This window comes from Chiloscyllium plagiosum, chromosome 27, assembly GCF_004010195.1.
Source record: "Chiloscyllium plagiosum isolate BGI_BamShark_2017 chromosome 27, ASM401019v2, whole genome shotgun sequence".
NCBI classification, from domain to species: Eukaryota; Metazoa; Chordata; class Chondrichthyes; order Orectolobiformes; family Hemiscylliidae; genus Chiloscyllium; species Chiloscyllium plagiosum.
Window position 1 is genome coordinate 26,493,585 of NC_057736.1, and position 27,708 is coordinate 26,521,292.

The 27,708-nt window shown below is 40.4% G+C and overlaps 1 protein-coding gene and 1 long non-coding RNA gene across 4 annotated transcripts in view; one reads left to right on the forward strand and one right to left on the reverse strand.

The window, feature by feature from the left end:
• The window catches only part of LOC122563676, a 70,627-nt gene extending 65,838 nt beyond the window's left edge, over nucleotides 1-4,789 (reverse strand). The window contains exon 1 of one of the 2 annotated variants that reach the window (XR_006315693.1): nucleotides 3,833-4,789. This is a non-coding gene — a long non-coding RNA (uncharacterized LOC122563676). The remainder of the gene's footprint in view (nucleotides 1-3,832) is intronic. The other variant, XR_006315692.1, reaches the window with a different exon arrangement.
• A 100-nt stretch (nucleotides 4,790-4,889) lies between these two features.
• LOC122563674 (protein argonaute-3) overlaps nucleotides 4,890-27,708 on the forward strand; it is a 133,033-nt gene continuing 110,214 nt past the window's right edge. For both annotated transcript variants that reach the window (XM_043717723.1, XM_043717724.1), the window contains exon 1: nucleotides 4,890-5,249. In XM_043717723.1, the coding sequence (XP_043573658.1) occupies nucleotides 5,231-5,249 (19 nt within the window). In that variant the 5' untranslated portion in view covers nucleotides 4,890-5,230. The remainder of the gene's footprint in view (nucleotides 5,250-27,708) is intronic.

The following is a 27,708-nucleotide window of genomic DNA, read 5'->3' on the forward strand; positions in this document are numbered from 1 at the left end:
GACACCATACAATTATTATTCATAGTTAAAAAGAACTATCTGGTTTCTTATAGTCCATTAAGGAAGGGAAGCGGACAGGTTTACCTGGTCTGGCCTGAACCCTCTTCAGTACCTCCACAATGTAGTAACCACAACTATGTGAGGTCTGTGAGCCACTTGCTATTACACTCTACATCCCTGGATTAATACCAAGACTCTGTTATACAGATATATTCCCATTTCCTAATCTTGATTCCAAATGGATTATTTCATATTCTTCTACACCTGTTTGCCTCCATATATCTTGCTGCACAACCATCTGTCAGATCTTCAGTAAAATTTATTACACATGTACTTTGTAATTTGAATGTTGTGACTCAATTTTCATTTTGTTTGCTTAGCGACTAAATCCAGATCACTTACACACACAATCCAATTTGGACCATACCAGGATTGATCTGCATCATTCAAATGGTGGAAAGTAAGGAATTATGGCCACCAATAGACATCTTGGAATCCATGCACACAATGCTACAGAATAGTCCTCAATTACAGAAGAATTGTAATGAAATGCAGGTTTTGGCATATTCTTTAATGAGATGTGGATGTTACAGGCAAGGCTAGCATTTCTTTCTTACTAAGTCAGACTCATTGCTTTATGAAGTCACATAGGCCGCACAAGAGGTGATACAAATTAAGTGATTGTGGAACTAAGACAGCCAGATAGAGTTAGGATACAGTTCAGACATGATCTCACTGAATACTAGTCCAGGCTCACTGGGCTGAATAGGTTGTTCCTGTTCCTAGGTATAAAGGCAGCTGAATTGTTACGAATACTTCAGCCTTATCTTCTGAACAAATGTGCTGGGTTTCCCCATCACGGAGGATATTTGGGGACGTTTGTGGAGCCGCCTCCTCCAATGAGCTGTTTAATTATCCATCACCATTTATATTGTGACGGAACTGCAGAGCTTAGATCTGAGCTGTTGTGTGGGAATGCACAGCTCTGTCTATCACTTGTGCTTATGCTGCTGGTTTGCATGCAAGTAGTTCTATTCGGTAGCTCCACCAGGTTGACAACTCATTTTTATGTATGTCTTGTTCTGCTCCTGACATGCTGTCCAATAGGTGTAGATTATTTACTTTCCAATTAAACACGAGGAAAGAGAAATAAAAGGATCTGTCAACACGGACGAAGAAAGATGCAAGAAGGTTTTTCTGGAGCATTAAAGCCAACAAGGACCTGGTTGGATTATTTCTGTGCTGTAATTGTTTAGAACATAGAACATTACAACGCAATACAGGCCCTTCAGCCCTCAGTGTTCCACCGACCTATGGAACCAATCTGAAGCCCATCTAACCTACACTATTCCATTCTCGTCCATATGCCTATCCAACGACCATTTAAATGCCCTTAAAGTTTGAGAGTGTACTACTGTTGCAGCCAGTGGATTCCACACCTCTACTACTGAGTAAAGAAATGACATCTGGTATCTGTCCTAGATCTACTACCCCTCAATTTAAAGCTATGTCCCCTCATGCTAGCCATTACCATCTGAGGAAAAAGGTTTTACTGTCCACCCTATCTAACCCTGTGATCATCTTATGTCTCAATTAAGTAACCTCTCAACCTTCTTCTTCCTAATGAAAACAGCCTCAAGTCCCTCAACCTTTCCTCGTAAGGGACTTCTCTTTGAACTGCTGCACCCACAATGCTGTTGGCTAAGAAATTCTGATCCGATAACAATGAAAGAACAACACATATCCAAATCAGGATCAGAGCTCTGAAGGGACTTTGGTGTGGAGGTCAACACCTTGACTTTCTGCATTGCATCCTGGATACATAACATACTGCTGCTGTGGAAGATGTTGAATCCAGGAAAAGGGATAGCAGTCTGTATGCCCTCAGCTCTTTGAGTATGGCACCCATTGTAAATGGTGAGGTGATAGCCTTACAGTATTATCAATAGACTCTTAAGCCAGAGACCCAGGTTTGAATCCTACTATGGCAGAAGGTGGAATTTGAATTCAATATGAAAATTTATCTTGCTAATTAGCAGCCTAATAATGACCATGAAACCATCATCAATTTCAGGGAAAACCCATCTGGTTCAATAATTTCCTTTAGGGAAGAAAATTGCCATCCTTACCAGATCTGGCCCACATGTGACTCCAGATCTTGAGCAATGTGGGTGACACTTGACCACTCAGAACAATTAGGGATGGGCAATAAATGCTGGCCTGGCTAGTGACACCCATAGCCCATGAATGAATTTTAAAAAGTGAATAAAATTTGCAAGGGCTCTGATGAGCTACTCAGAGTGCATTACCTCGCTATCTTGTTTCCATTGACATAGTGGATGGTATTTAATCCAATTGACAGGAGTCTTACCTGCTAGCTGAATAGTGGCTCCATTCCCTATTGGGGAAGTCATTAAATCCCATCCAGTGTTTGGGACTGACATAGTTCAACTAATTAATGCTGACCTCTGAGGAATTTAGTAACAGCAACTTGCCTTTAGTGATGCTCAGAGGGTCACAGAAGCAGAGCTAAAGATTTCTGTCGTTTGAGCTGGTTTATGTGCATCAAAAGGTATCTGCTTTAGACACTCACAGATGACTTTATCAAAAATGTGATGAATGGATTCAAACACTGGCCAAATCCACTCAAGCTCATGATATGCCAGTGGTCAAAGTTGTGGCAGATAAAGTTCCAGGAAACAGTTCTTGTAATGGATTCTGAACCTGTAATCATTGCTTTCAAAAATCAACTTCCTCAAGCATCTTATGTTGAAATGAAGAGACAGCAATTTTGCCAAATGGCATAGGAATTACAATCACAGCTTTACTTTGAAGGTTCGATTTACTTAGAAAGAAACTTCTGCATCAAAAACAGGTTTTGGATAGTCCACTCACCTGAAAAATCTTACCCAAATCAGATTAAATGAAATTTTAATCAAGGATCATGGTAAACAATATAACTTAAGTTAAAAGCATTTGCATAGAACTCACTCCATGGAAAATAATGTACAGCTTGATTAAAGTACTTCCAAGAATTATCTTCAGCCTCACGTCACGATTCCAAAACATAGATAACATTTAAAATGCCTCGAATGTGTTGAACAGCCATAAAAGATGATGCAAAATTTAGAAGTTTGCTGTTCCAACAAAAAGGTCACTGATCTTAAATATTAGTCTGTTGCTCTCTCGAAGAAGCTGCCTGACCTGATCATTTCTATCATTTTGTTTTAAATTTCACAAATTTTTAAAATTTCCTAACATTGAGAATTAGATTAGATTAGATTACATTACAGTGTGGAAACAGGCCCTTCGGCCCAACAAGTCCACACCGCCCCGCCGAAGCGCAACCCACCCATACCCCTACATTTACCCCTTACCTAACACTACGGGCAATTTAGCATGGCCAATTCACCTGACCTGCACATCTTTGGACTGTGGGAGGAAACCGGAGCACCCGGAGGAAACCCACGCAAACACGGGGAGAATGTGCAAACTCCACACAGTCAGTCGCCGGAGGCAGGAATTGAACCCGGGTCTCAGGCACTGTGAGGCAGCAGTGCTAACCACTGTGCCATAGAAAAAGGCTTAACTCAAAGTAAAGCTGAAGTAGAAGGTTGCAGATTCAATTTGTAACCTGTTGAGTTAGCTGATTATCTGAGAATCTAGATACCCATATAAATATTGTTAGGAGTGGATGAGAGTAGACTGGCAATACAAAGCTGCATCACTGCAAAAATTGTTAAAATTATAAACCAATACAAAGTGAGATTTCCATGATTAGTTTGCAGCATCCCCATTCACAACTCAGACATTTCATTACTTTCCAGTTTACCTGTGATTAGTACAGCCAAAAAGAACTGGCTAGAGTCAAAGCAAAGTTCTCATCTCACCACCTGGTGGCCATTTTCGGAGGGGCTTCTGGGGAAAAGCCCGAGTCTTGAATAGGAGGGTTGTGCATGCAGAGAGAAAAACATGTTCAGTGTATTCAGAGTTTTTATAAATTAAAATATAGAAATGCTATCCAAAAAAAGTCACCATTATGCGCGGATATAAATCTTAAGGCAAGGATGCACACGACAAAAATACCACACCGCCTTATTATCCTGAGATAATGGAGATATTTCAAAAAGAGCACGAGTTGGTCCCGAGGATTCCCCACATTCCCTCCCCCTTCAAGTCTGTAATTTAATTAATCCTCTACGATTTCGAATGCTAGGGATATGTGGTAGAATAACTTAATTGCTGACAGGATTAAACTGCACCTGTTCTTTCTTTATATGACTAAAGATCTGACCCTTATCTAAAATATACCTTATCACTCTCGTCGGCAATCACTCACCAACTTACTAGAAAATGTGGGTCACGTACTTTATTGCTCAGCTTCAGGAAACATTTTCACTGAATCAGGTGCTCCGGCTACACCTTGCTTTGTAATCCTGGGTTCTCATTTTGCTAACTCTGCGAAGAAGGCAGCTGCCCTTTACCAGAGCCATCCGAACTTGAAAGAAGCCTCGAAGAGAAGTGTATATCCTCGGCGTTGCTGGAATGAACATTCATTACAAAACAAAAACATGCTCTTGAGCCTAGAACTTGGTCATGAAGACCAAGTCGAATACATTTAAATTATTCGCCATACCAGTTAGACAAAAAACAGAGGATTGAAAGGAAAGCAATTTCCGCTCAACTTGGTGAGAGAGAATCAAAAATTCTATCTTTAAAAATAATCCTTAGGAAAAACAATGACCTTGCGTTTCCCTGGAAACCGGTTTACAAAATGGCGACGGATAGACGATTACGTCCCGTGATGACGTACGGCCCCCGAAACATTGGAATAAATAACCCAGGGTCGCCAATCGTCACTTCCGGCGGTTAGATGACGGTTTTTCCGGTTGGGGAGACGCCGTAGCTGAGGGGGAGAAAAAAAAGACGAAAGAGGCGGAAAATAAAGTGGTGTGCGCGGGGCCCAAGTGATCACGAGTAGTAGATACCTCTGAGTCCGAACCCATCCTGCCCACTTCAGGGGTTCGTCTCCGGTCAGTAAAAGGGAGAAGCCTCGCCGGTGTTTTACAGCCAGGGAGGAGCGGCCCCGCCAGGCAAAGATCTGCACCGACCGGACAGACCATCCCTCCGACAGCGCAGCGGCTGGGGATCGAAGCGGGTCACCCGCCGGCCGGTATCGTCCGTCAAGAGGCCGCTGAAAACCAAGCCTGTGTAGGAAGGGGCTCCATGAATGGAAATCGGAACCCCAGGTATGAGTAGCCGCTGCATTGGATCCCGCAAGTTACTTGAACATGCCCTTAAACGGCGAGTGGCGAAACCTAGGGGATTGAGTGCTGCGGAAGGAATCTGAGCACAGTAGCTGCCGGGGGGGCGGGGAAGGAACAAACTGTCATAAAACCAGAGAAAATAGGCGAGCGAGGGAGATATTTATAAACGGGTTACTGGACATGTTAAAATCAGACTTTAATTAGATGAGAAACAAAAAAAGTAGTTGCTGGGAAAGCTTAGCAGGTCTGGTAGTATCTGTGAATAGAAATCAGTTATCATTTCGGGTCCACAGAACTGAACAGTCACCAGACCCGAAATGTTAACTCTGATTTCTCCTCACAGAGAAAGTTATTTGGTTTGACTGAGATGATAGCTGAAAACGTGTTGCTGGAAAAGCGCAGCAGGTCAGGCAGCATCCAAGGAACAGGAGAATCGACGTTTCGGGCATAAGCCCTTCTTCAGGAATGAAGCCCTTCTTCCAGCAACACATTTTCAGCTCTGATCTCCAGCATCTGCAGCCCTCACTTTCTCCTTGACTGAGATGATATTAACTTGACACGCTGTGTGCACTGGCGCCGTTGGTCAAATTTCTAATATTTCAGTTGCAGAATAATTTGACTTATAAGCTTTAGTTTTATTTTATCACTGTTTGTTTGTAAACTGAAAGATACAAAAAGAATGTCAGGAAAAACAACTTCAATACTTGTAAGATAAATTATTTGCTGCCCTGCGTTAATTTAGAGGGACCAAGCAAACGTTAATATCCTGTTAGAAATAAAACCTGTGATTCTGCCTGCTGAAAAAACTGATTATGCCAACATTTTTTTAAAAATCCCCAGTTTTAATTACAAAATCATTGAGTCATGCAGCATGAAAACAGACAGTTCGGCCCAATTAGGCCATGGCGACCACATTCCCAATCCAAACTCGTCCTGCTTGTCTGCATTTGGCCCGTACACCTCCAAATTGTTCTTATTCATATACTTATCCAAATGTCTTTTAAATGTTGTAACTGTACCTGTATCCACCACTTCCTCTGGTAGTTCATTACAATAGACAATAGGTGCAGGAGTAGGCCATTCTGCCCTTCGAGTCTGCACCACCATTCAATATGATCATGGCTGATCATCCTTAATCAGTATCCTGTTCCTGCCTTATCTCCATAACCCTTGATTCCACTATTCTTGAGAGCTCTATCCAACTCTTTCTTAAATGATTCCAGAGACTGGGCCTCCACTGCCCTCTGGGGCAGAGCATTCCAGACAGCCACCTCACTCTGGGTGAAGAAGTTTCTCCTCATCTCTGTCCTAAATGGTCTACCCCATATTTTTAAGCTGTGTCCTCTGGTTCGGCACTCACCCATCAACGGAAACATGTTTCCTGCCTCCAGAGTGTCCAACCCTTTAATAATCTTATATGTCTCAATCAGATCCCTTCTCAGTCTTCTAAACTCAAGGGTATACAAGTCCAGTCGCTCCAGTCTTTCAGCGTAAGGTAGTCCCGTCATTCCAGGAATTCACCTCGTGAACCTACGCTGCACTCCCTCGATAGCCAGATTACACATAAAAACCACTCTCTGCTTTTTAAAAAAAAGTTGTCCCACATGTCCTTTTTAAATCTTTCCCCTCTCACCTTTAAAATATGCCTTCTAGTTTTGAACTCTCGCACTAGGAAAATTATCTTTGCTATTCACCTTATCTATGCCGGTCGTGACTTTATAAATCTCCTGAGGTCACCCCTCAACCTCTGATACTCCAGTGGAAAAATGTCCCAGCCTATCTTTATAACTCAAAACTTCCATTCCTAGCAGCATCCTGGTAAATCTTTTATGAACTCTCTCCAATTTAGTAATCCTTCATGTAGCAGGATGACCAGAACTGTACACCGTATTCCTGAAGAGGCTCACCAATGTCCTAAACAGCCTCAACATGATATCCTGATCCCTATACTCAAAAGCCTGAGCAATGTAAACAAGCATGATAAGCGCTGCCTTAACCACCATCTGAATAATGCAAATTTTGAAGAATTATGTATCTGAACCCCCAAATTTCTCTGTTCTGTGACACTACCCAGAGCCCCAAAGTCTTGTTTTACCAAAATGCAACACCTCTCATTTATCCAATGGGCTGCTCCTCTGCCTATTGACCCAATTGATCAAGATCTCTTTGTAATCTTAGATAACCACCTTCGCTATCCACTATATCACCAATTTTGGTCTCCTAAATTCTCATCCAAACCATGTATATAAGTGACAAACAAAAGTGGACCCAATAATGATCCCTATGAAACACCTCTGATGACAAACCTCCAGTCTGAAAACCAAAACTGTACCACCACTCGGTGTCTCCTGATGTCAAGCCAATTTGGTATCCATTTGGCAAGGTCACCCTGAATCCCATGTGATTTTAACTTTACTAATTAGTCTACTGTGCAGAACCTTGTCAAAGCACCCCTCTGCCCTCCTCAATCTTTTTGGTTCCATCTTCAAAAAAATAAAGTTTGTGAGACACTATTTCCCTCACACAGAGCCATTCTGACTATCCCTAATCAGTTCTTGCCTCTCCAAATGCATGTAAATCTTATGTTTCAGAATCATCTCTAACAACTTACCTATGTTAGACTCACAGCTCTATAGTTCCCAGGCTTCTTGTTACAGCCTTTCTTAAATAAAGGCACAACATTAGCAATCCTTCAGTCATCGGGCACCCCTCCTGTGGTCATAGATAATACAAATGCATCTGCTAGGGGTTCTGCAATTTCTTCCCTAACTTGCCACAGTGTCCTAGGATACACTTGAACAGGTCTTGGAGATTTACCTACCTTATGTTTTCTGAGACCTCCAGAACTTGCTCTTCTGTGGATGTGAACTGTTTTCAAAACATCAATATTTATTTCCAATTTCTACAGTCTTCATTTCTTTGTCCACAATAAAAACCGGTTCTCAATATCTCTTCCATCTCCTGAGATTTAACACACAGATGACCTTGTTGATCTTTAAGTGGCCCAATTCCCTCCCCAGTTGCTCTTTTGCTCTTAATACTGCTTGTAGAATCTCTTTGAGTTAGCCTTAGCTGCTGAGGTAAATGATGCCTCATATCTCCTTTTTGTCATCCTGATTTCGCTCTTAAGAATGCCCCCACATCCATTATTCTCTTCAAGCACTTGGTTATGTGAATTGATGTTCTCTTCTCCCCCCCCCCCCCCCCTCCCCAATATAAGATACATTGTGTCCTTGCTATATTCAGTGCTTTGTTGAAGTATTTGTGTACCTGAGAATGCTGAGGGAGGGCAGTATGTTGCATTCAGCACAATGTTTCCTTGGCCGTCTTTGACTTGATGCCTTGACCCCCTTTCACTGACATTAGTACTAGTCATTTTAAAATAATGACTTGTGATTAAATGAAAGATTAACACTTCTTACAATATTGAAAGTTGAGAGTTTTGTGAAGTGTAATTCGGGGAAGCAGTATTGACGAATTACATGATTAATTTGCTGAAATGTTTAGAGGCATTTACAGTAATTGTCTAATGGTCATCTTAGGCAACATGGGTATGGTAAATGGCCATTTGGGCACATCTTGTAATAGGTTTAGTGAAGTTGGCTGTTAGTGCTATTGTAAAAGTGAACATATAAATCGGCATTGCTTTTTGTTTATGCAATTCCTTGTGCACTTTCTATAGAAGATGAAAGTTGCTTGGATTACATCTCTATTACAATGTGGTATCTTGCATTAATATCATACTGACATGCTTGCAGTCATCACTACAAAGTTATATTCAATTGTTTTGATGAATTGATAGGATTAGTTTGGTCATTGATGCATGAAAATGTAGTCTGAAGTAATTAGAACAATTGGGGAAAATGACTGTAAATAGAAATGGAAAGTTAGGTATCATTCCACGTTCTAGCAATTGGTGAAAAAGATCATTCTGGTCCCATGCTCAGTATTCTCTTACGATTAATTTAACCAAGTTTTTTCACAATTTAATATTTAAATAAAAATTCAAATACATCTTCCTCTTTTTAGGCTTTACACATACTTAACCTTGCCTAGTAATGTTGTAGATGAACTACAAGTTGTTCCAAACTCTGCCGATGTTTACTTGAGAGAGCCACAATTGTGTGTGTCTGGGTATTATTTATTTATTCTTCCCATCTATTGACAGTGTCTCTGAAATTTGATTACTTATTTTACCACTCCACATCTTTATTGATTTATTGCTGTCATATGTACAGAGATATAGTGAAAAGTGTTTTTTGTGCACTGCAGGCAAATCATACCATACAAAGTGTATCAGGGTAGCAGAACGGAGTGCAGTATACAGTGTTACAGCCACAGAGAAGGTGCAGAGAGAGAGAGAGAGAGAGATCAGAATTAATATTTAAGGAATCTGTTCAAAAATCTGAGAACAGTGGGGGGCAAAGCTGTTCTTGAATCGATTTGTATGTGTATACAAACTTTCATATCTTATGCCTGACAGAAGAGGGTAGAAGGGCATTTAACCGTGGTGGGAAGGATCTTTGATTGTGTTAGTTGCTTTGCCAAGTTTGTAGGATGTATAAATGGAGTAATTGGTTGAAAGGGTTCACTTACGACCTATGTTTCTTCCCAATCTTTATTTGAAGAAGAAACTAAGTGCAACCAGTCTTCTGGATTAGTTACATCCAGCAAATGTTTAGCAATGTTCAACGTTGTAAATTAATTTGAAATATTTCAATAAAATTAGTTTCTTTCCAAGCAATTCCAATGATAAGCAGAATCCAGAGATGAATGAAATGATGAACTTTTTTTAGTATTGCAGTCAACAACAAGCTTGCTAAAATTGGTCATCCCTGTAGCTTTTTGGTAGCCTGATAGCACTAAATTAACTTTATATCCGTTTTTCTCTTCATGACATGCTGGAACATAAAGATCTAACTCCTCTGGTCCGAGCTCAGCGCAGTTTATGATAATAAGACAGTTCGATAATCAGTTGCTGTGAAATAATTGTTGTCAGGCCAACTTCCCTGAATTGAAGGTTTGTAAATTCAGGGAAGAAGCAAGAACATTCTTCTGCTTCAAAATAATTTGAAATATTGATTGAACCAATGTAGTTGGCAACTGTGTTTTTAATGCACTGTAATATACAGTTCCCTTAAACCAAAGTCCTGAATAATTCTAATTAAATAGATCAGTGTTGGATATAACTCAATTGGTAGCTTGTGTACTTCCTACCCAGGTGGTTGTGGGTTCAAAACACACTCAAGTACTTGAGCACAAAAAAAAGATTGAAACTCCATTGTGGTACCAAGTGATCACTTTGTTTTAGGATCTGCTGATTTTTGGATGAGATGTGGTCAGAAGTGTAGTCATAAATAATCACCTGGCACAATTTTGATGAAAATTTGGTAAGTTATCTCTAGTGTCTTGGCCAATATTTATCCCTCAATCACTAACACTAAAACATGTCATCTGGTCTTTAATACATCGCTATTTGTGGGAGTTTGGAGTGTGAAAGTTTGCTGCTGTCTTTTGAAGACTGTAACATACTTTGTTTTTTATTTCTGTATAGAATAAGTTCTGGAACATACCAGTTGTTGCAGGATTTTGACAGTACACTGTATTCCTGTTGCCATGAATTGTATAGGTAACCACCAGAATGGTACTGAATGATGATAGATTTGTTTCTTCTGTTCATAAGGTAATCAACTAATGTACAAAAATAATGTCTGTCGTGATAGTTTCAAGATACTAATACAGGAATGTCGACCTAAAGCTTTTTTTAATTGCTATTTCATGGACATCACTGGCTAGTTCAGCACTTACTGCCTATCCATAATTGCCTTTGAGAAGATGATAGTGAACGGATCTTTGAATCTTGTGGTATAGAAATACCAAAAGCATTGTAAAGAATAGTGTTCTAGGGTCCTGACCCAGTGACAATAAAGGAACAATACTATAGTTGCAAATCAAAATTGTGTGTGGCTTGGAGGGAACCTGCAGCTGGTGATAATCCGAAACATCTGCTCTCATCTCCTAGATGGTACATGATTTGGAAACTGTTGTCAAGGAAGCCATTAATATAATGCATCTTACTGATGGTACACACTGCCATTTTAAATTGGCGGAAGTGGGTGTTGAAAGTGGTGGATGGGATGCCAATTGAATGGCTATTTTGTCCCTAATGGTGTTAAGCTGCTTGAATGTTGTTGGAGCTCCAATTGTAAAATTTCCATGACACTGCTGACTAAATGCAGATTGTAGATGGTAAACAAGCTATGGTGAGTCAAGGCAGCGTGTTGCCTGCTGCTGAATTCCCAGCCTCCAACCTGCTCTTGTAGTCACAGTATTTATATGGTTAGTCCAGTTCAGTTTCCAAACGGTGATTCTCTGCCTCTGAAGCCCTCTGATGTTCCAGGGAAGGGAAATATACAACATAATGGAACTACTTTGTTTCTTGTTGCAATTGCTGTAATTATAGTTCATGTATTATTATTATTGGACAGGATGATTGGCAGTGTCTTGATGATCTGAATTTCAAAAAAAGACTTTGCAAGTTGAAGATCTGAACGTCATCCGTGGAGATTTCTGTCAGTTGAATAAGTGCTAAATGTTTGCAGTATGTTTTAAAATACATAATTTTGTTCTCATTGACATTCTTTCTGATTGGGTGTATTTGGGGCGGATGTATAATCACACGATTAATGAAATCCTTTATCATGACATGGCAATAATGTCCTTTTTAAAAGGCTGGATGGAGCCAAAATTGATTGGAAATACTGGTTGTCATGTACATTTTACATATTCTGACACGTGGTGCAGAAAACCAGAAAAGATTCCAGAGAACTGTTCCTTGTTTCAGTTGAATTTTCATTGCTTTGTATTCAACTGACATTACAGCTGATACAGAAGAGCCAAATAACAGCCTTAAATAGTTAATCTGCTCTCTGCTACTGTGTGTGTTTGCTCATTAGTTTGAGTTAAATAATGTACATTGGCTATACCACTTGTTCCTGACTATATTTATCTGTATGAACAAAATACAGGTTCTAAGTAAATGTAAAATTGAAATGTATGTTTGTGCATAATTTGTTCTGCATGTAGATCATTCTCAGGTTGTTTTAGTCAGTCAGATTTTTCCAGAACACTGGGTCACATAATCATTTTCCGTGGTATGCTGTCTGGACTCCTACCTTGCACCCTTCAGAAACATTTACTCATTCAGAAAATTGCCTGTTTACTAACTCTCAACACTGCACCAGCTCCTCTGCATTGGCGCCTTATCTTGCGAAGCTGCAGTTTTAGAATTCTCACCTTCCGTTAAAATCCTTCTGTGACCTCCATTCTGTGTGTCTAAATCTTTTTATGTGGCTCTATGATCCACTGGAATCTCTAATACTCCAATTCTGACCCTTTGCGCATTATGAATTTTCCGTGTGCAGTTGTCGGCCATCTGCTTGAAGATCTAACATCCACCCTGACCCTTTCAACCTCTCTTTCTTTTTCTTTCAGATCTCCTTAAAACCTACATCTTTGACCAAGCTCCTGGCTATCTGATCTGGCAACAAATTTTGATAGTGAGCCAATTAACAATGTATGAAAGCTGGTTAAATGCTTGATAAACAAGAGGATGGAAAGATGGAAATATTTGGAAACTAGTTTCAGAATTTAGGACTGTAGACAACTGAATGCTGATTATCAGTTTAGGGACAAACCAACTGAGGGTTCATGAGGCCAAAATCTAGTGTTTTATTATAGATCTATAAGCACAGACATTTCTCTAGTATAAATAGGGCCATTCTGGTAACCCAATCACAACTTGCATTCATGCATCTTAATATTTAAAAGATGTCCAACAACTTTTTTTTTCTTGGAGATGTAAGGACAAAAATGAACACTGATCCTAAAAGGAATGAATATATGCTTGGTGAAAGTGGTGACTATTAAATAATATCTAGGAAATGAGAGACCGGGAGCTTAAGGAAAGAATTTATAACGTGGAGCCTTTATCAGTTGAAAGGACAGCCAGCATTACTGTCCTGATGAAGCGGTGCACAAGTTGTTGGACATTGGAGTGGAGATTTTGGATGTGGGAGTCTGTATAACCAAGAAGGCATTTACATAAAATGACCGTGTGTGTATTTTTACATTTTTGAGCTGTTGGAAAGATCGAGAAAATTTTTAAACTGGCAATGATAGGAATGAATGGGAGAGTCAGTGACATGAGATGCTATGCAGACATGAACTTGGGATGAGTTGCAATTCACCAAGGCTGGAGAATGTGAAGCCAGCAGAAGTGCTATTGAATAGTCCTGTTCGCAGGTAACTGAAGAATGAAAGTGTTTCAGTTGTGGATTAGTTGAGGTAGCAGTCCAGCTAGAAGAATCTGTGTTATGGAAGGTATAAAATGAGAACTTCAACATGTGACCAAATAGGATAGTCTAGCACAGCTTGTGACTGGCTGAGAAAAGAGATAGAGTTGATAGTGAGAAAGAAAAGCTAAGGAGAGCCAGGTGTGACGAATGTGGACCATATTTTTTCTGCTGTATTGCTGCCTCTGAATTAGCTGTTTGACAGCTCTTTAATTAGTTCATAATTTTGACTATCTTTATGAATTTCAAATGATAAGAATGGCAATTTTGTTTTTTCCTATTTTATTTGAACACAGCTGTCTTTTGTGTTTTTCAAATAACAGGCTGTTCTCCTGATTTCAGACATGAGCCAATTTATTTCTATTCCTGGTTAGAAGAATCATGAAACAAACTGCATTGATTTAGCAAATGCTTTTCCTGTGAGGACATGTAATCTTAGTTTTATCAGCCAGATACTCCGTAACATAGGAGTTGGGGTACAAGCCTCTGTTTTAATTCTTTCTTGTTAGAACATTGATGCAATGTTTTATTTAGAATTTAGCAGATTAATGGATGATCTGATAGAAATCTTTAAGACATTAACAGAAAAAGACAGTAGATAGATAAATTTTTTCCACAGGTTGGGGATTGTAGAAATAGGGAACATAGTCTAGAAATTAGGGCCAGACCATTCAGAAGAGATGTTGGGAAACACCTCTGTACACAAGGGTGTTTGGATGCTTCTGTACCCAAAGATGTATGGAACACTGACAGTGGGTTTTGGATCAGTTGTTAATTTTAAATCTGATAGATGATTTTTATCTCTTAAACAAAGATCTTAAGGGATATGGGCCAATGGCAGGTTATGGAATTAGACCACAGATCAGCCATGATCTCATCAAAGGTGGATCAGGCTCAAGGGGCTGAATGGCCTATTCCTGTTTCTTTGCAATGGCATAGCAATTTGATGCACAATTTTAGTCAGCAATGATTAGACCTATTCGTTTGACTCAGGATTGACAGCTGGTGCATCGGTTGTTTACAATTCTGTTTGCTTTTTTTCTAAGGTAATGTTACAGCAGTTAGTTTATTGGTTTTATTGGCTGATGCCCAACATTTCAAATATAATGTGCTTGCAATTCTATTTACAATTGCACTGTACTACATTATATGCATATACAGCAAGACACGGTTTTTGAATTTATCAGTATATTCAGCAACAGTATTGAAATAGGTATTAATGAAACGTTTTTAAACATTGTGGTATATTTCATTCAGTTTTGGGTTGGCTTGAAGTAAGCATGGATTTATAAAGGGGAAATCATGCTTGACTAATTTTCTGGAATTTTTTGAGGATGTAACTCTGAAGATGGACAAGGGAGATCCAGTGGATGTAATATACCTGGACTTTCAGAAAGCCTTTGATAAAGTCCCACATGGGAGATTAGTGAGCAAAATTAGGGCACATGGTATTAGGGACAATATACTGACATGGATTGAAAATTGGTTGGCTGACAGGAAACAAAGAATAGTGATAAACGGCTCCCTTTTGTAATGGCAGGCGGTGACCAGTGGTGTGCCACAGAGATCAGTGCTGGGACCGCGTTTTTTTGCAATGTACATTAATGATATAGATGAATGTATTAAAAGTAATATTAGTAAATTTGCTGATGACACAAAGCTGGGTGGCAGGGTGAAATGTGAGGAGGATGTTATGAGAATACAGGGTGACCTGGACGGGCTAGGTGGGTGGATGGATGCATGGCAGATGCAGTTTAATGTAGATAAATATGTGGTTATCCACTTTGGTGGCAAGAACAGGAAGGCAGATTACTACCTAAATGGAGTCAAGTTAGGTAAAGGGGCAGTACAACGAGATCTAGGTGTTCTTGTACATCAGTCAATGAAAGCAAGTATGCAGGTACAGCAGGCAGTGAAGAAAGCTAATAGCATGCTAGCTTTCATAACAAGAGATATTGAGTAGAGAAGCAAAGAGGTTCTTCTGCAGCTGTACAGGGCCCTGATGAGACCGCACCTGGAATATTGTGTGCAGTTTTAGTCTCCAAATTTGAGGAAAGACATTCTGGCTATTGAGGGAATGCAGCATAGTTTCACGAGGCCAATTCCCGGAAAGACCGGACTATTTACGCTGAAAGATTGGAGCGACTGGGCTTGTATACGTTTGAGTTTAGAAGGCTGAGCGGATCTGATTGAGACATAGAAGATTATCAAAGGATTGGACACTCTGGAGGCAGGAAGCATGTTTCTGCTGTTGGGTGAGTCCTGAACCAGAGGACACAGTTTAAAAATAAGGGGTAGGCCACTTAGAACAGAGTTGAGGAGAAACATCTTCACCCAGAGAGTGATGGGTGTATGGAATGCTCTGCCCCAGAAGGCTGTGGAGGCCAAGTCTCTGGATACTTTCAAGAAAGAGTTGGATAGAGCTCTTAAGGATCATGGAATCAATGTTATGGGGATAAGGCAGAAACAGAATACTGATTGAGGATGATCAGCCGTGATCATAATGAATGGTGGTGCTGGCTCGAAGGGCAGAATGGCCTACTCCTGCACCTCTTGTCTATTGATTGTGCTATAGATTTGAAACTTGAATCCATATTCATTTGTGATGTAATTTTAGTTTTAATTTTTAAACATTGTGGTATATTTGTGACCAGCTGGGGATGAAGGTGGAAGAATTGTAGAAGTGACTGATAGCTATGTTGATAACCGTTTAGGCCTGTGCTCTGTTCTTCTGAAAGCTCTTAAGCTTCAAAAATGCATATTATATACTTTATCGTAATTACATTATTGACATCTATACTTACTTTCGTACTAACTGTTGCTCAGACTTCCCCATACCACAAAACTTTCCCTTCTTTCCACAGTTTTTCACTACCAAGCCACATTATTTGATTTATCTAATTTTCTCTCCCATCTCTTGTTTTTAACTATGTCGATAACATAGCCATTCAAAATTTCTGGCAATATTTAACAGTGTGGTGAAACGGTTAAAAATTATGTCCCAATACATGTGTGAATCTAACCGGAATGGAGGTGTTGCTTAGTCCCGTGTGAATCTTATTACACACCTCCCCGTGTGAATCTTCTTATCTGTATGTAACCAGAATGGAATGTGTTTTTTAGCCTTGCTCTGCTGTTCACATGAATGTTTATATCTGGAAAAGAGTATATCAGCTGGAAAAGTCTCCAGTTCGGTGAGTCTGCTCCGGGGTTACGTTTAACCGCCGAGCGTGGGTTGTTGGCAACCGCTCTACGAGAACTGACGGCTCCCAGTTCCGGTAACATGTAGAGTGAGTATAAGCCAGACCCGGGAGTCTGCTCCGGGGTTACGTTTAACCGCCGAGCGTGGGTTGTTGGCAACCGCTCTACGAGAACTGACGGCTCCCAGTTCCGGTAACATGTAGAGTGAGTATAAGCCAGACCCGGGAGTCTGCTCCGGGGTTACGTTTAACCGCCGAGCGTGGGTTGTTGGCAACCGCTCTATGAGAACTGACGGCTCCCAGTTCCGGTAACATGTAGAGTGAGTATAAACCAGACCCGTTGTAGTATGAGACCTGGTTGTGGCGACGCTGCGGGGGATAAAATGCTCATATTCTAGCAGACTCGCCTCTTGGTCGTTTGTTCTGTGTCAGACTACTCTCCTACGAACCTGACCTTGAGAATTTTTTAAAACAAACAGGAATGAATTCTGTTTTAAAAATTACCAGAAAAGCTTATGAATGCCTAAATACTAAACATCGTATCTGATCACCCCCTATCCAAAGAGACCATTTTAGGGTAACTTTTCTTTTTGTAGATTGCGTTGAAGCATCATTCCATTTCGGGTGATGACATCTAAAGTTCAAATCCATATTTAAATTTATTTACGCATTTCAAATCTAATAAATTTGTGGGAATTGTCTACCTATACACAATAGTACAAAGTACAATCCTTTATAATCTTTTGGGCCCGTATGTTTAAAAAAATAAAACTAACTTGAACCAGACAAACCAATGAAAGGTAAAATTAGTGAGTTTTGAGAAGATTTATAGCTCCGGTTGAGGTTCTGGGCGTAGGCTTGCTCACTGAACTGGAAGGTTTGGTTTCAGATGTTTTGTCACCGTACTAGGTAACATCATCAGTGAGCCTCGGGATGACACATTGGTGGTATGGCCCACTTTTTATTTATGTGTTTAAGTTTCCTTGGGTTTTTAGATTAGATTAGATTACTTAGTGTGGAAACAGGCCCTTCGGCCCAACAAGTCCACACCGCCCTGCCGAAGCGCAACCCACCCATACCCCTACATTTACCCCTTACCTAACACTACGGGTAATTTAGCATGGCCAATTCACCTGCACATCTTTGGACTGTGGGAGGAAACCGGAGCACCTGGAGGAAACCCACGCAGACACTGGGAGAACGTGCACACAGTCAGTCGCCTGAGGCGACTGTGGTACCACAGTGACATTTCCTGTGGTAATGTCATTTCCTGTTCTTTTTCTTGGGGGGTGGTAATTGGGATCCAAGTCAGTGCGTTTGTTGGTAGAGTTCCGGTTGGAATGCCATGCTTCTAGAAATTCTCGTGCGTGTCTCGGTTTGGCTCGTCTCTTTTTCTTGGGGGGTGGTAATTGGGATCCAAGTCAGTGCATTTGTTGGTAGAGTTCCGGTTGGAATGCCTGCTTCTAGAAATTCTCGTGCGTGTCTCGGTTTGGCTCGTCCTAGGATGGATGTATTGTCCCAGTCGAAGTGGTGTCCTTCCTCATCTGTATGTAAAGGTACTAATGAGAGTGGATCATGTCTTTTTGTGGCTAGATGTTTCTGTATCCTGGTGGCTAGTTTTTTGCCTGTTTGTCCAATGTAGTGTTGTCCAAACTCATTAGTACCTTTACATTCAGATGAGGACTGGTACAGCATATCCATCATAGGACAAGCCAAACAGAGACACACGCAAGAATTCCTAGAAGCATGATATTCCAACCAGAACTCTATATCACCAAGCACATCTGAAACTGAGCCATCCAGTTCAGCGAGCAAATCTACGCCCAGAAGAGTAAAATTATATGCAAGTAGGATTTGGTTGTACAGGTTTGGATTAACCTATGCTTAGTTGCAAAATGAACACTCATGTACTCACCGTGTACACAACACTTGGTCAATTGGGTGAAATAAGAGCATAATGCAATACTAGTGCAATGTGAAGGCTACAGTGAAATAGCATTACTAATGCTGAGTAATCAATCCATTCCAGGAAATTAAACTGCTTGCTTCAAACACCACAGCATGATCGTAGTATGATTCATCCACTGGATTGATCAAAATTCTTCGCACAAAGCTTTCCTTGAATATATTCTATAGTCTCTTCCTCTCCTCTGTCATTTTCCCCTATCCTTCACCCAAAATACCCCCAATGATTAATAAGCTTCATTTGATTTAAAAAGAAATACATAAATCCATTTTATCTTATGAATGCACTAAGTATTCAGTTTGTTCACATCATGGTATGAAGCATAGTGGAATTGGGTGAGATTACTGCCAAGGCGGGAAATGAAATATGATCTGCAAGCTTTGTTCGTCACTTTTTCTTGCTACCCTTTTTAATTCAGGACAGTTTCAGAATGTGAGATTCAAACTTAGTTTTGTGGAATTGCTCACATGTACTGTATTCCCGCCTAAGTCTAAATATAGCTTTATGTTTCAAATGAGAAAAGAATCTTTTTGGAGAACAGGTTTCAGATTTAAATTTGAAGACTTGTTTATTGTGAAAATAAACTTTGAATTCCACATCACTAGGTAATACTTTTAATACATATTTTGGCTCACATTGCAGCACATTTATCGGAGTGTGAAGTGTGTGGCTTAAAGCCCCAGTGTGGATTTGAGTATGGCATCTAAACTCCAACTTTACTAGTGTTAAAACAAAATTAAAGTCCTTTCTTTTAGCCGATTCAAGGCCTTGGTTGTTCAGTTGTTTCCATTGGATGTAAAAGATGCCACGTTATTTGAAAGGGCAAATGATATCGGTGTCCTAGACAAAATGCTTCCAGTCAAAAAACCAAAAGAATTGCAGATGCTGGAAAGCTGGAACAAAACTGAAATTGCTGGGAAACTCCAGTAGGTCTGGCAGCGTCTTTGGAGAGAAATTAAAGCTTGCATTTCAGGTCCAGTGACCCTTCCTCAGGATCTTTCTTTCCAATCGAAGTTCTCCCAATATTACCATTGCCAAAAACAAATTAACTAGTTATTTAGCTGTTTGGAATCTTGCTGTTCACAAATTGGCTGCCTCATTTGTGCACATATTTTTAGATGGTATCAATAAATTACTAGTAAACAAGAAGCATATGAAACCCCTTTGATACATTTTGGATTTGTAATTCACAACTGGATACGTCTTACCTCAGCTGTGCAATATACTTTGTGCTTTTGAAAGCTGATAATATGTTGTGCTAGCGTATTCGTAGCAGAAGCCAAATAGTAAATATATTTCTCATCCTAGAAAATACAAACTTGAAGGAAAAAGTGAGGACTGCAGATGCTGGAGATCAGAGCTGAATACAAACTTGAAGACCCATTTCAGTATCCTGCTTTAAACATTAATATCTTCATCTAAGAAATTGAACCAGAGGGGGTTTTCAGAAGAAGCAGTTATAGGTGAAACAGGCCATAAGATAGAGGAATAGAATTAGGCCATTCAGCCCATTGATACTGCTCCATCATTTGAACATGGCTAATATGTTTATCAATCCTATTCTCCTGCCTTCTCCCCATGACCCTAGATCCCCTTAATAATCAATAACCCATATAATTGTCTTAAATACAATCAATGATTTGGCCTCCACAGCCTTTTGCAGCAATGAGGTACACAGAGTCACCACCCTCTGGTTGAAGAAATTCCTCCTCTTCACAGTTCTAAAGGGTTGTCCCTTCACCTTGGAGGCTGTGCTCCCAGGTCCTACTCTCTTCCAGTGGAAGCATCTTCTCCACGTCCACTCCATGCCAGGCTTCTCAGTTTTCTGTAAAATTCAATCATATCCCCCATCAACTTTCTAAACTCCGAGTATAGGCCCAGAGAAATCAACTGTTTCTCTTATGACAAGCTCTTCATTCCCAAGATCATTCTTGTGAACTTCCTCTGAACTTTCTCAAGACATTCCTTAGCCCAAAATGTGGTTTGACCAGAGCCTTGTACAGCCCTCTTGAAATGAATGTCAACGTTGCATTTGCCTTCGCCTTCATATTGAACCTGTATATTAACCTTAAGAGGATCCTGAACTAGGACTCTCCAGTCCCTTTGCACTCCAGATGTATGAAGCATTTACCAGTTAGAAAATAGTCTACACCTCACTTCTTCCTACCAAAATGTATAACCTCACATTTTGCCACATCGTATTCCATCTGCTACTTTTTTTGCCCACTTGCCTAACTTGACCAAGTCCTTCTGCAACTTCATCGCATCCTCAACCTGTCCCTCCACTGACTCTGTATCATCTGCAAATTTTGCAGTAATGCCCCGTAGTTCTTTATCCAGATCATTTGTATATAATCAGAATAGTTGTGGTCCCAACACTGATCTCTGTGGAACACCACTAGGTACTGGCTGCCATCCTGAAAAATAAACAGAAGGAAAAAGCATTATTTATTCATGACGTGTTTAAGACATTTTTCTGCAGCAATAAATCCTCGCTGGAACCAATAGTAGAGCCTATTGAGTCAGATTGAGCTAACAGCCTAATGGTGAATGAAAATTATTTGATAATGAGGTTCCACATAATTGTATGAAATGGAGGAATTGGAAGGAGTTACTAAGATTCCAGATTTAGGCAAGGCTACATTGAATGTGATAACGCATCACTCCCTGATGCGCTCGATGCTTTCTATGCTCAGTTCGAGTAGAATGCCAGCGGCATGGTGTCACTTGCTCCAACAACCCTGAATCACCAGTTCCCTCCATCACATGTCAGATCACTCTTCCTGAGGGTCAACCCAAGGAAAGCGACAGGCCTGAATGGAGTTCCTGGCCATACATTTGAATCCTGTGTGGACGAGCTGACAGAGCTGTTCACTGACATCTTCAACCTCTCCCTCCTAGAAGCTGGTGCCCATCATCATTCTGATACTAAAGAAAGCACATGGAACGTACTTTATTGACTACTGTGCAGTTGATATGTTCTCTATATAATTGTATAGTGCTTCAAGAAGCTGGTCACGGCCCATATCAACTCTGGCCTCCTAACGTGCTTTAATCCCCTGCAATTTGCCTATTGATATAATATGTCCACAGGGGATGCCATTTCCCTAGCCCTGCACTCATCTCTGGGACATTTGGACAACAAAGACACACAATCCTCCACATCAACTACAGCTCTGCCTTCAGCATCACCGGCCCTTCCAGGCTGATCTCAAACCTCCGAGACCTAGGTCTCTGCTCTGCCCTCTGCAACTGGATCTTCAGCTTCCTGACCCACAGACTGCAATCAGTGAAGATTAGACAAGAGCTCCTCCTCCCACGATAACAGTCAAAACTGGAACCCCCCCCCCCCACAATGTGTTCTCAGCCCCCTGTTATACTCCCTATTTCCCCACAACTATGTAGCCAAATTCCAAATGAACACCACCTACAAGTTTGCTGATGACTCCACCATGGTAGGACGATACCAACCAACAATTCATAATACAATGATAACAACCTCTCTCTCAATGTGGTTAAAACAAAATAACTGATATTTGACTTAAAGAACAAAGGAGGAGGACACACCCCCATCTACATCAATGGAGCAGAGATTGAGGGGGTTGAGAGCATCGAGTTCCTCGGGGTGATTGTCATCCCATTTCCGTATCCCTGTATCAGTCGAAGCAAACACTCAGTGACACAGTATGGCTTTATCTTCTCCATGTTTATTCTGGGCCCTGGAGAGGGGGAGAGAGAGAGAACGATTGCCCATATGCACAGAAACATGAGTTTGCGATCTTTTCTTGAATAGCAGATTCTTAAGGAATTATATAGTCATTTGGAGCAGCATCCAAATAAGGTAACATCTATATTGATTGGATGATCGTTACAATCAGCGAGCATCAACAGCAAAGATTACATCATCTGGCATTTCACAATGGATGTTCCCCACCTTGTTAACTGGCGTTATACAATGGATGTTCTTTACCTCATTAAACCACTACCCCTGCTTCCAGCACCTCATTGTTTACTGCAAGTTCTTATCTGGTCAAAGTCATGCTAGCTGAGCCTTTGTCTCACAACCCAAAACTTTACTCTTTTCCTATCTGCTCATACCTTTATATACCTTCTCATGATGATAACTGACAATCTGTCCTGGACTTCTCACGTAGATGTGACAATTGAGAAATCACAACAACGCCGCCTCTTCCTCAGACAGATTGACATGTTCAGCAGGTCGTCCGTAAGGACCCTCACCAATCTTTACAGATACACCATAGAAAGCATGCTACCCAGGTGAATAATGGCCTGACAACTGCTCTGCCCAGGATCGTAAGAAATTACAAAAGGTGTGCACAGTCCAGACCATCATGGAAGCCAACCTCCCATCCATGAACTCCATTTACACCACTTGTTACTGTGGAACGGCTGCCAAAATCATCAAAGACCACTCCCACTCTGGTAATGCTCTCCTACAATCTCTTCTGATAGGCAGAAGGTACAGAAGCTTGAATACATGTACCACAGGTTCAAGAACAGCTTTTTCCTTGCCATTCTTAGACTGATGAATGGACACTCTAACTTCAAATAATGTTGATCTTGCTTCACACCTCTCCTATGCTGTGCAACCTGTATACCTGACTCTCTCCACGAACCCTATGATCTGTATGTCCTTACTTGCTATGATCTTCCTGTACTACTTGCGTACCGAAGTACTGTGAAAAGCTTTGTTTGCATGACTACAATAAATCAAATCAAGGTAACCAGTCAATTGTGTTAATGGACAAAGTAGCAGAAGATCATTGGTAGGTGTTTTTAAAAAAAGATTGAATAGGATACACAAATTCCTTGTACCATGCGGGGCAAGGACATTGCTTGCAGGGGCAAGGAGAACCAAAAATGCATAAATAGGCAAGAGACATCAGAACCAAAGTAAAAGTCTTTCATTCTCGAAGTTTCTTCCTTTTTGCCCAGCTTTAGGTGTGATTTTGCACAATTACTTCGATTGTAAGTGACAACATTATTGAAATTTGATTCAATTACTAACTATAGGATGATTTCCTCATAAAATCCCCAATGTCTTTCAAGATTACTGGCCAAAAGTCTTTCTGGTCAACTACCACGCTGGAGGTGTCAGGCATTTTTCTGAAGTCTACTTCTGAGCCATTGTTCTTTTGCCCCTCTTGCCAGGTCATCTTCTCTTCCTCACTTCCAGAAATCATGCACTTGGCAGAGACTTCCTTGTCTATTCCAGCTAAAGGTACTGATATTCTCTCTTAGCTAAGCTGAGATGAGGTAGTCAATATGCTATTAGTGTGCATTGCCACTTACTTGTAGTTAGTTGTGACAGTCAAGGACACTCTGGTACATTAGTGAGCCTTACCATCAAAAGTGTGAAGCTGACGGTGACTCAGCTCAGAGTTAATAGTCATGTAACAGAAATCCCATTTAATGTGAAAGCTTAGAAATCTGCAAGAAAATCGCATTCTAGTAAATGCAAGTGATACAATGAATAGCCAAGAGGAACAAATAAGGGAGTATGAAAGAAGGTTAAAAAGGAATATCAAAATCAACACTAAAACATTTTGGGAGGGGGGGGGAATGTAGGTGGTCAGGTGCAATGTTGCCCCTTTCAAAATTTAAATATCGGTAATATTGTCAAAGTAAATAGGAGACAGCAGACATGTTCAATAATCCATTTGCATCAATACTTTACACATTGGAAGAGTTCAGCATCTTGGCCATCTTGAGAAAACTAGTATTGATTTGGGGTCAAGGACTCAAAAATGAATGTAAGCAAAATAAATTAAGAAAATAATGACATCAAAGAAAAATCTCCGAGCAAATGATTTCCATCATTGAGTTTTTAAAAAAGTAGTTGAAAACACTTAGAACATAGAAAGGTACAGCACAGAACAGGCCCTTTGACCCATGATGTTGTGCTGAGGTTTAATCCTAATGTAAAATATAATAATTTAACCTACTCACCCCTCAACTCACTGCTATCCATGTGCATGTCCAGCAGTCGCTTAATGACTCTGCTTCTCACTGTAATTTTGAAACTATCTATTAATTCAGAAACCATTTCTTCGATTGGTAAATTATAGATATAAGGAAAGTGAAAGGGGTAAGCTCGGGAAATATAAGCCAGTATCCTAACGTCTATTATCAGTTTGTTTACTTGAGCCTATAATTTAAGGATTGAGTGAACTCCCTGAAAATTTTCAGTTGTTCATGGAGATACAGCATCAGTATGTGATTGAACATTTTGAAGAGATGGCTCGGGCATTTATTCAGGGAATTTTTTTTTAATATGAACTACTAGAAGGCATTTGATTGAGTGCCATTATAAGATACTGTTAGCTAAGGTTGAAACTTCCAGAATTGAAAACAAATTATTGACTTGCTTAGGAAATTTGCTGAATAGTAGGAGTCAGAATTAAGATAATGGGCAGAAACTCAAATTACTATGATGTTCCATAAGGATTTGTTCTGGGGCCTCAACAGTATATATTAATAACTTGGGTGATGAGATGAAAAAAAACTGCAATTCTTTGTTTAACAAAGATATATGTGGCATATCAGACTATAATATCACAAACCATTATCAATGGTATTTTTACTTGTGTGACATTCAAGTTTTTGCACTAACATTTTTTGGTCAAAAATAGTGTTGACCTTTACATGCAGAGACTTTTTGTGAGTTGGAATCCAAACGCTCCCATTGTATCTAACACCTGAGTTGCCAGTTTGGAAATTGTTCCGGCCAACTGCACCCCAAAATGAGCTAAAATTACACGTGCTGACTGGCTGAACAGCCACCTGCAATGGTGTACTACTCTATCCAGTAGATTTGCATCAGGGTAAGTCTGACTCAGTGGCAGGTACAAAAAGTTTGAAATTTTTTGGCAAATAACAAAGCTATATAAAAGATAATATATGTTTTTGACCATCAGTCAGAGGTTGACTTTGCACAACTTGAGACCATTACTTGAGTATGTGTGGTAGGTGAAGTGAATGGACAAAACTGTAGCAAATGGATTTCAAACATGAAATCATCCACTTTGAGCTGAAGAAAATGGTGAAACAGGATATTTTCCAAATGTTGAAAAGTTAGCAACGATGAAGGTACAAAGAACTGTGGGGCTTCAGTTATGTAGATGAATAAAATCAATAAAGCTATTGAAATACAGGTCTCTATATCTAGAGGACAAGAATACGGGGGGGGGGGATCATGTTATAGCTAAATAAAGTTTTTGTTAGATCAAACCTGGAGTACTTGGAACATTCGCTGAACAGGTTGATTAGAAAAAAGCCCAAATAACCATCTTGACTTCGAGGCCTCAATTATAAGGAAAATCGATGCTTTGATTCAGCCTGGAATTTTACAATGGTATAACAGTTGTTTTGTACAAGCCATGTTAACATGAAACCAAGTTTGAGCTGCACAAACAATTTTAATTAACCACAACAACTTCCATTTAGAATGCTAGTGCTCTTTTTGACATGTTTTAAATGTGGTAGAAATTAGCATTAATTGAATTGAAGCCAGATGAATTAGGAAACAAGGCATGGAATTTCTTCTTGATAAGAATGGGTTTTATGAATAAAACTATTACAAATCTCCACTTTCTGACCACCATTCCAATGTCTCAGAAGTCCCTTTTTCATCCTGTCTTTGAAGCCCAATTCTTCAGTGGCAGAAGGTCTGAAGCATATGAGTGGATACCAGGTGCTTTCTTTCCAGCAACACATGGATTGGAATGTAACTGTGGAAAAGAGAGAGGCAGTTAGACAGCCTCTACATGTTCATGGTCATCACAGCCAGGCCCAGAAGCAGACTCCAGATCAAAGAGCGATTTGTTTTTTAAAGTTAACCTGTTCAGGAATGTTATTGCACACCTCCAGACCATGTGGGACTTGAACACAAGTTTGTTGGCTCAGAGGGTAGGTCACTACCAGTTAACTGTATCATTGAAACGCAAGAAGCCCAGGTTCAAGTCCCATCTGCTCCAATAGTGTTTAATAACAATGAGGAGTGGATTTATAACGACTGTTAAGTAATTCTCCTCGTATCTCATTTGATTTATTTAGTTTTAAAAACCTTATTCCTAGCCTTGAAGTCAATTTTGGCTTTCCATTAACCATGCTGAGTTAGCCTCCCTAAATTCTTAAATAGCCAATGTTTTTCAATCCATGTCATCAGGACTGCAAACAGTCCAAAGTACTCTGTATCTTTTAATTTTATAACAAGCTATATTGTTTTGAATGACAGAAAAAGTGTCATGTTTGCTTGCTGCTCTTTCTGTCTGCACCAGTTGATGTAAATGTTGGTACTGCCATCAAACAGCTTATAGAACTAGAGTAGATCAAATCTTGTATCCAAAAATATAACTAGTGTTTAAAATGTGATGTACTGATGAAGAGCTGAAAATGTGTTGCTGGAAAAGCGCAGCAGGTCAGGCAGCATCCAAGGAACAGGAGAATCGACGTTTCGGGCATAAGCCCTTCTTCAGGAATGAGGAAAGTGTGTCCAGCAGGCTAAGATAAAAGGCAGGGAGGAGGGACTTGGGGGAGGGGCATTGGAAATGCGATAGGTGAAAGGAGGTCAAGGTGAGGGTGATAGGCCGGAGTGGGATGGGGGCAGAGAGGTCAGGAAGAGGATTGCAGGTTAGGAAGGCGGTGCTGAGTTCGAGGGATTTGACTGAGACAAGGTGGGGGGAGGGGAAATGAGGAAACTAAGAAATCTGAGTTCATCCCTTGTGGTTGAAGGGTTCCTAGGCGGAAGATGAGGCGCTCTTCCTCCAGGCGTCGTGTTGCTGTGGTCTGGCGATGGAAGAGTCCAAGGTCCTGCATGTCCTTGGTGGAGTGGGAGGAGGAGTTGAAGTGTTGAGCCACGGGGTAGTTGGGTTGGTTGGTCCGGGTGTCCCAGAGGTGTT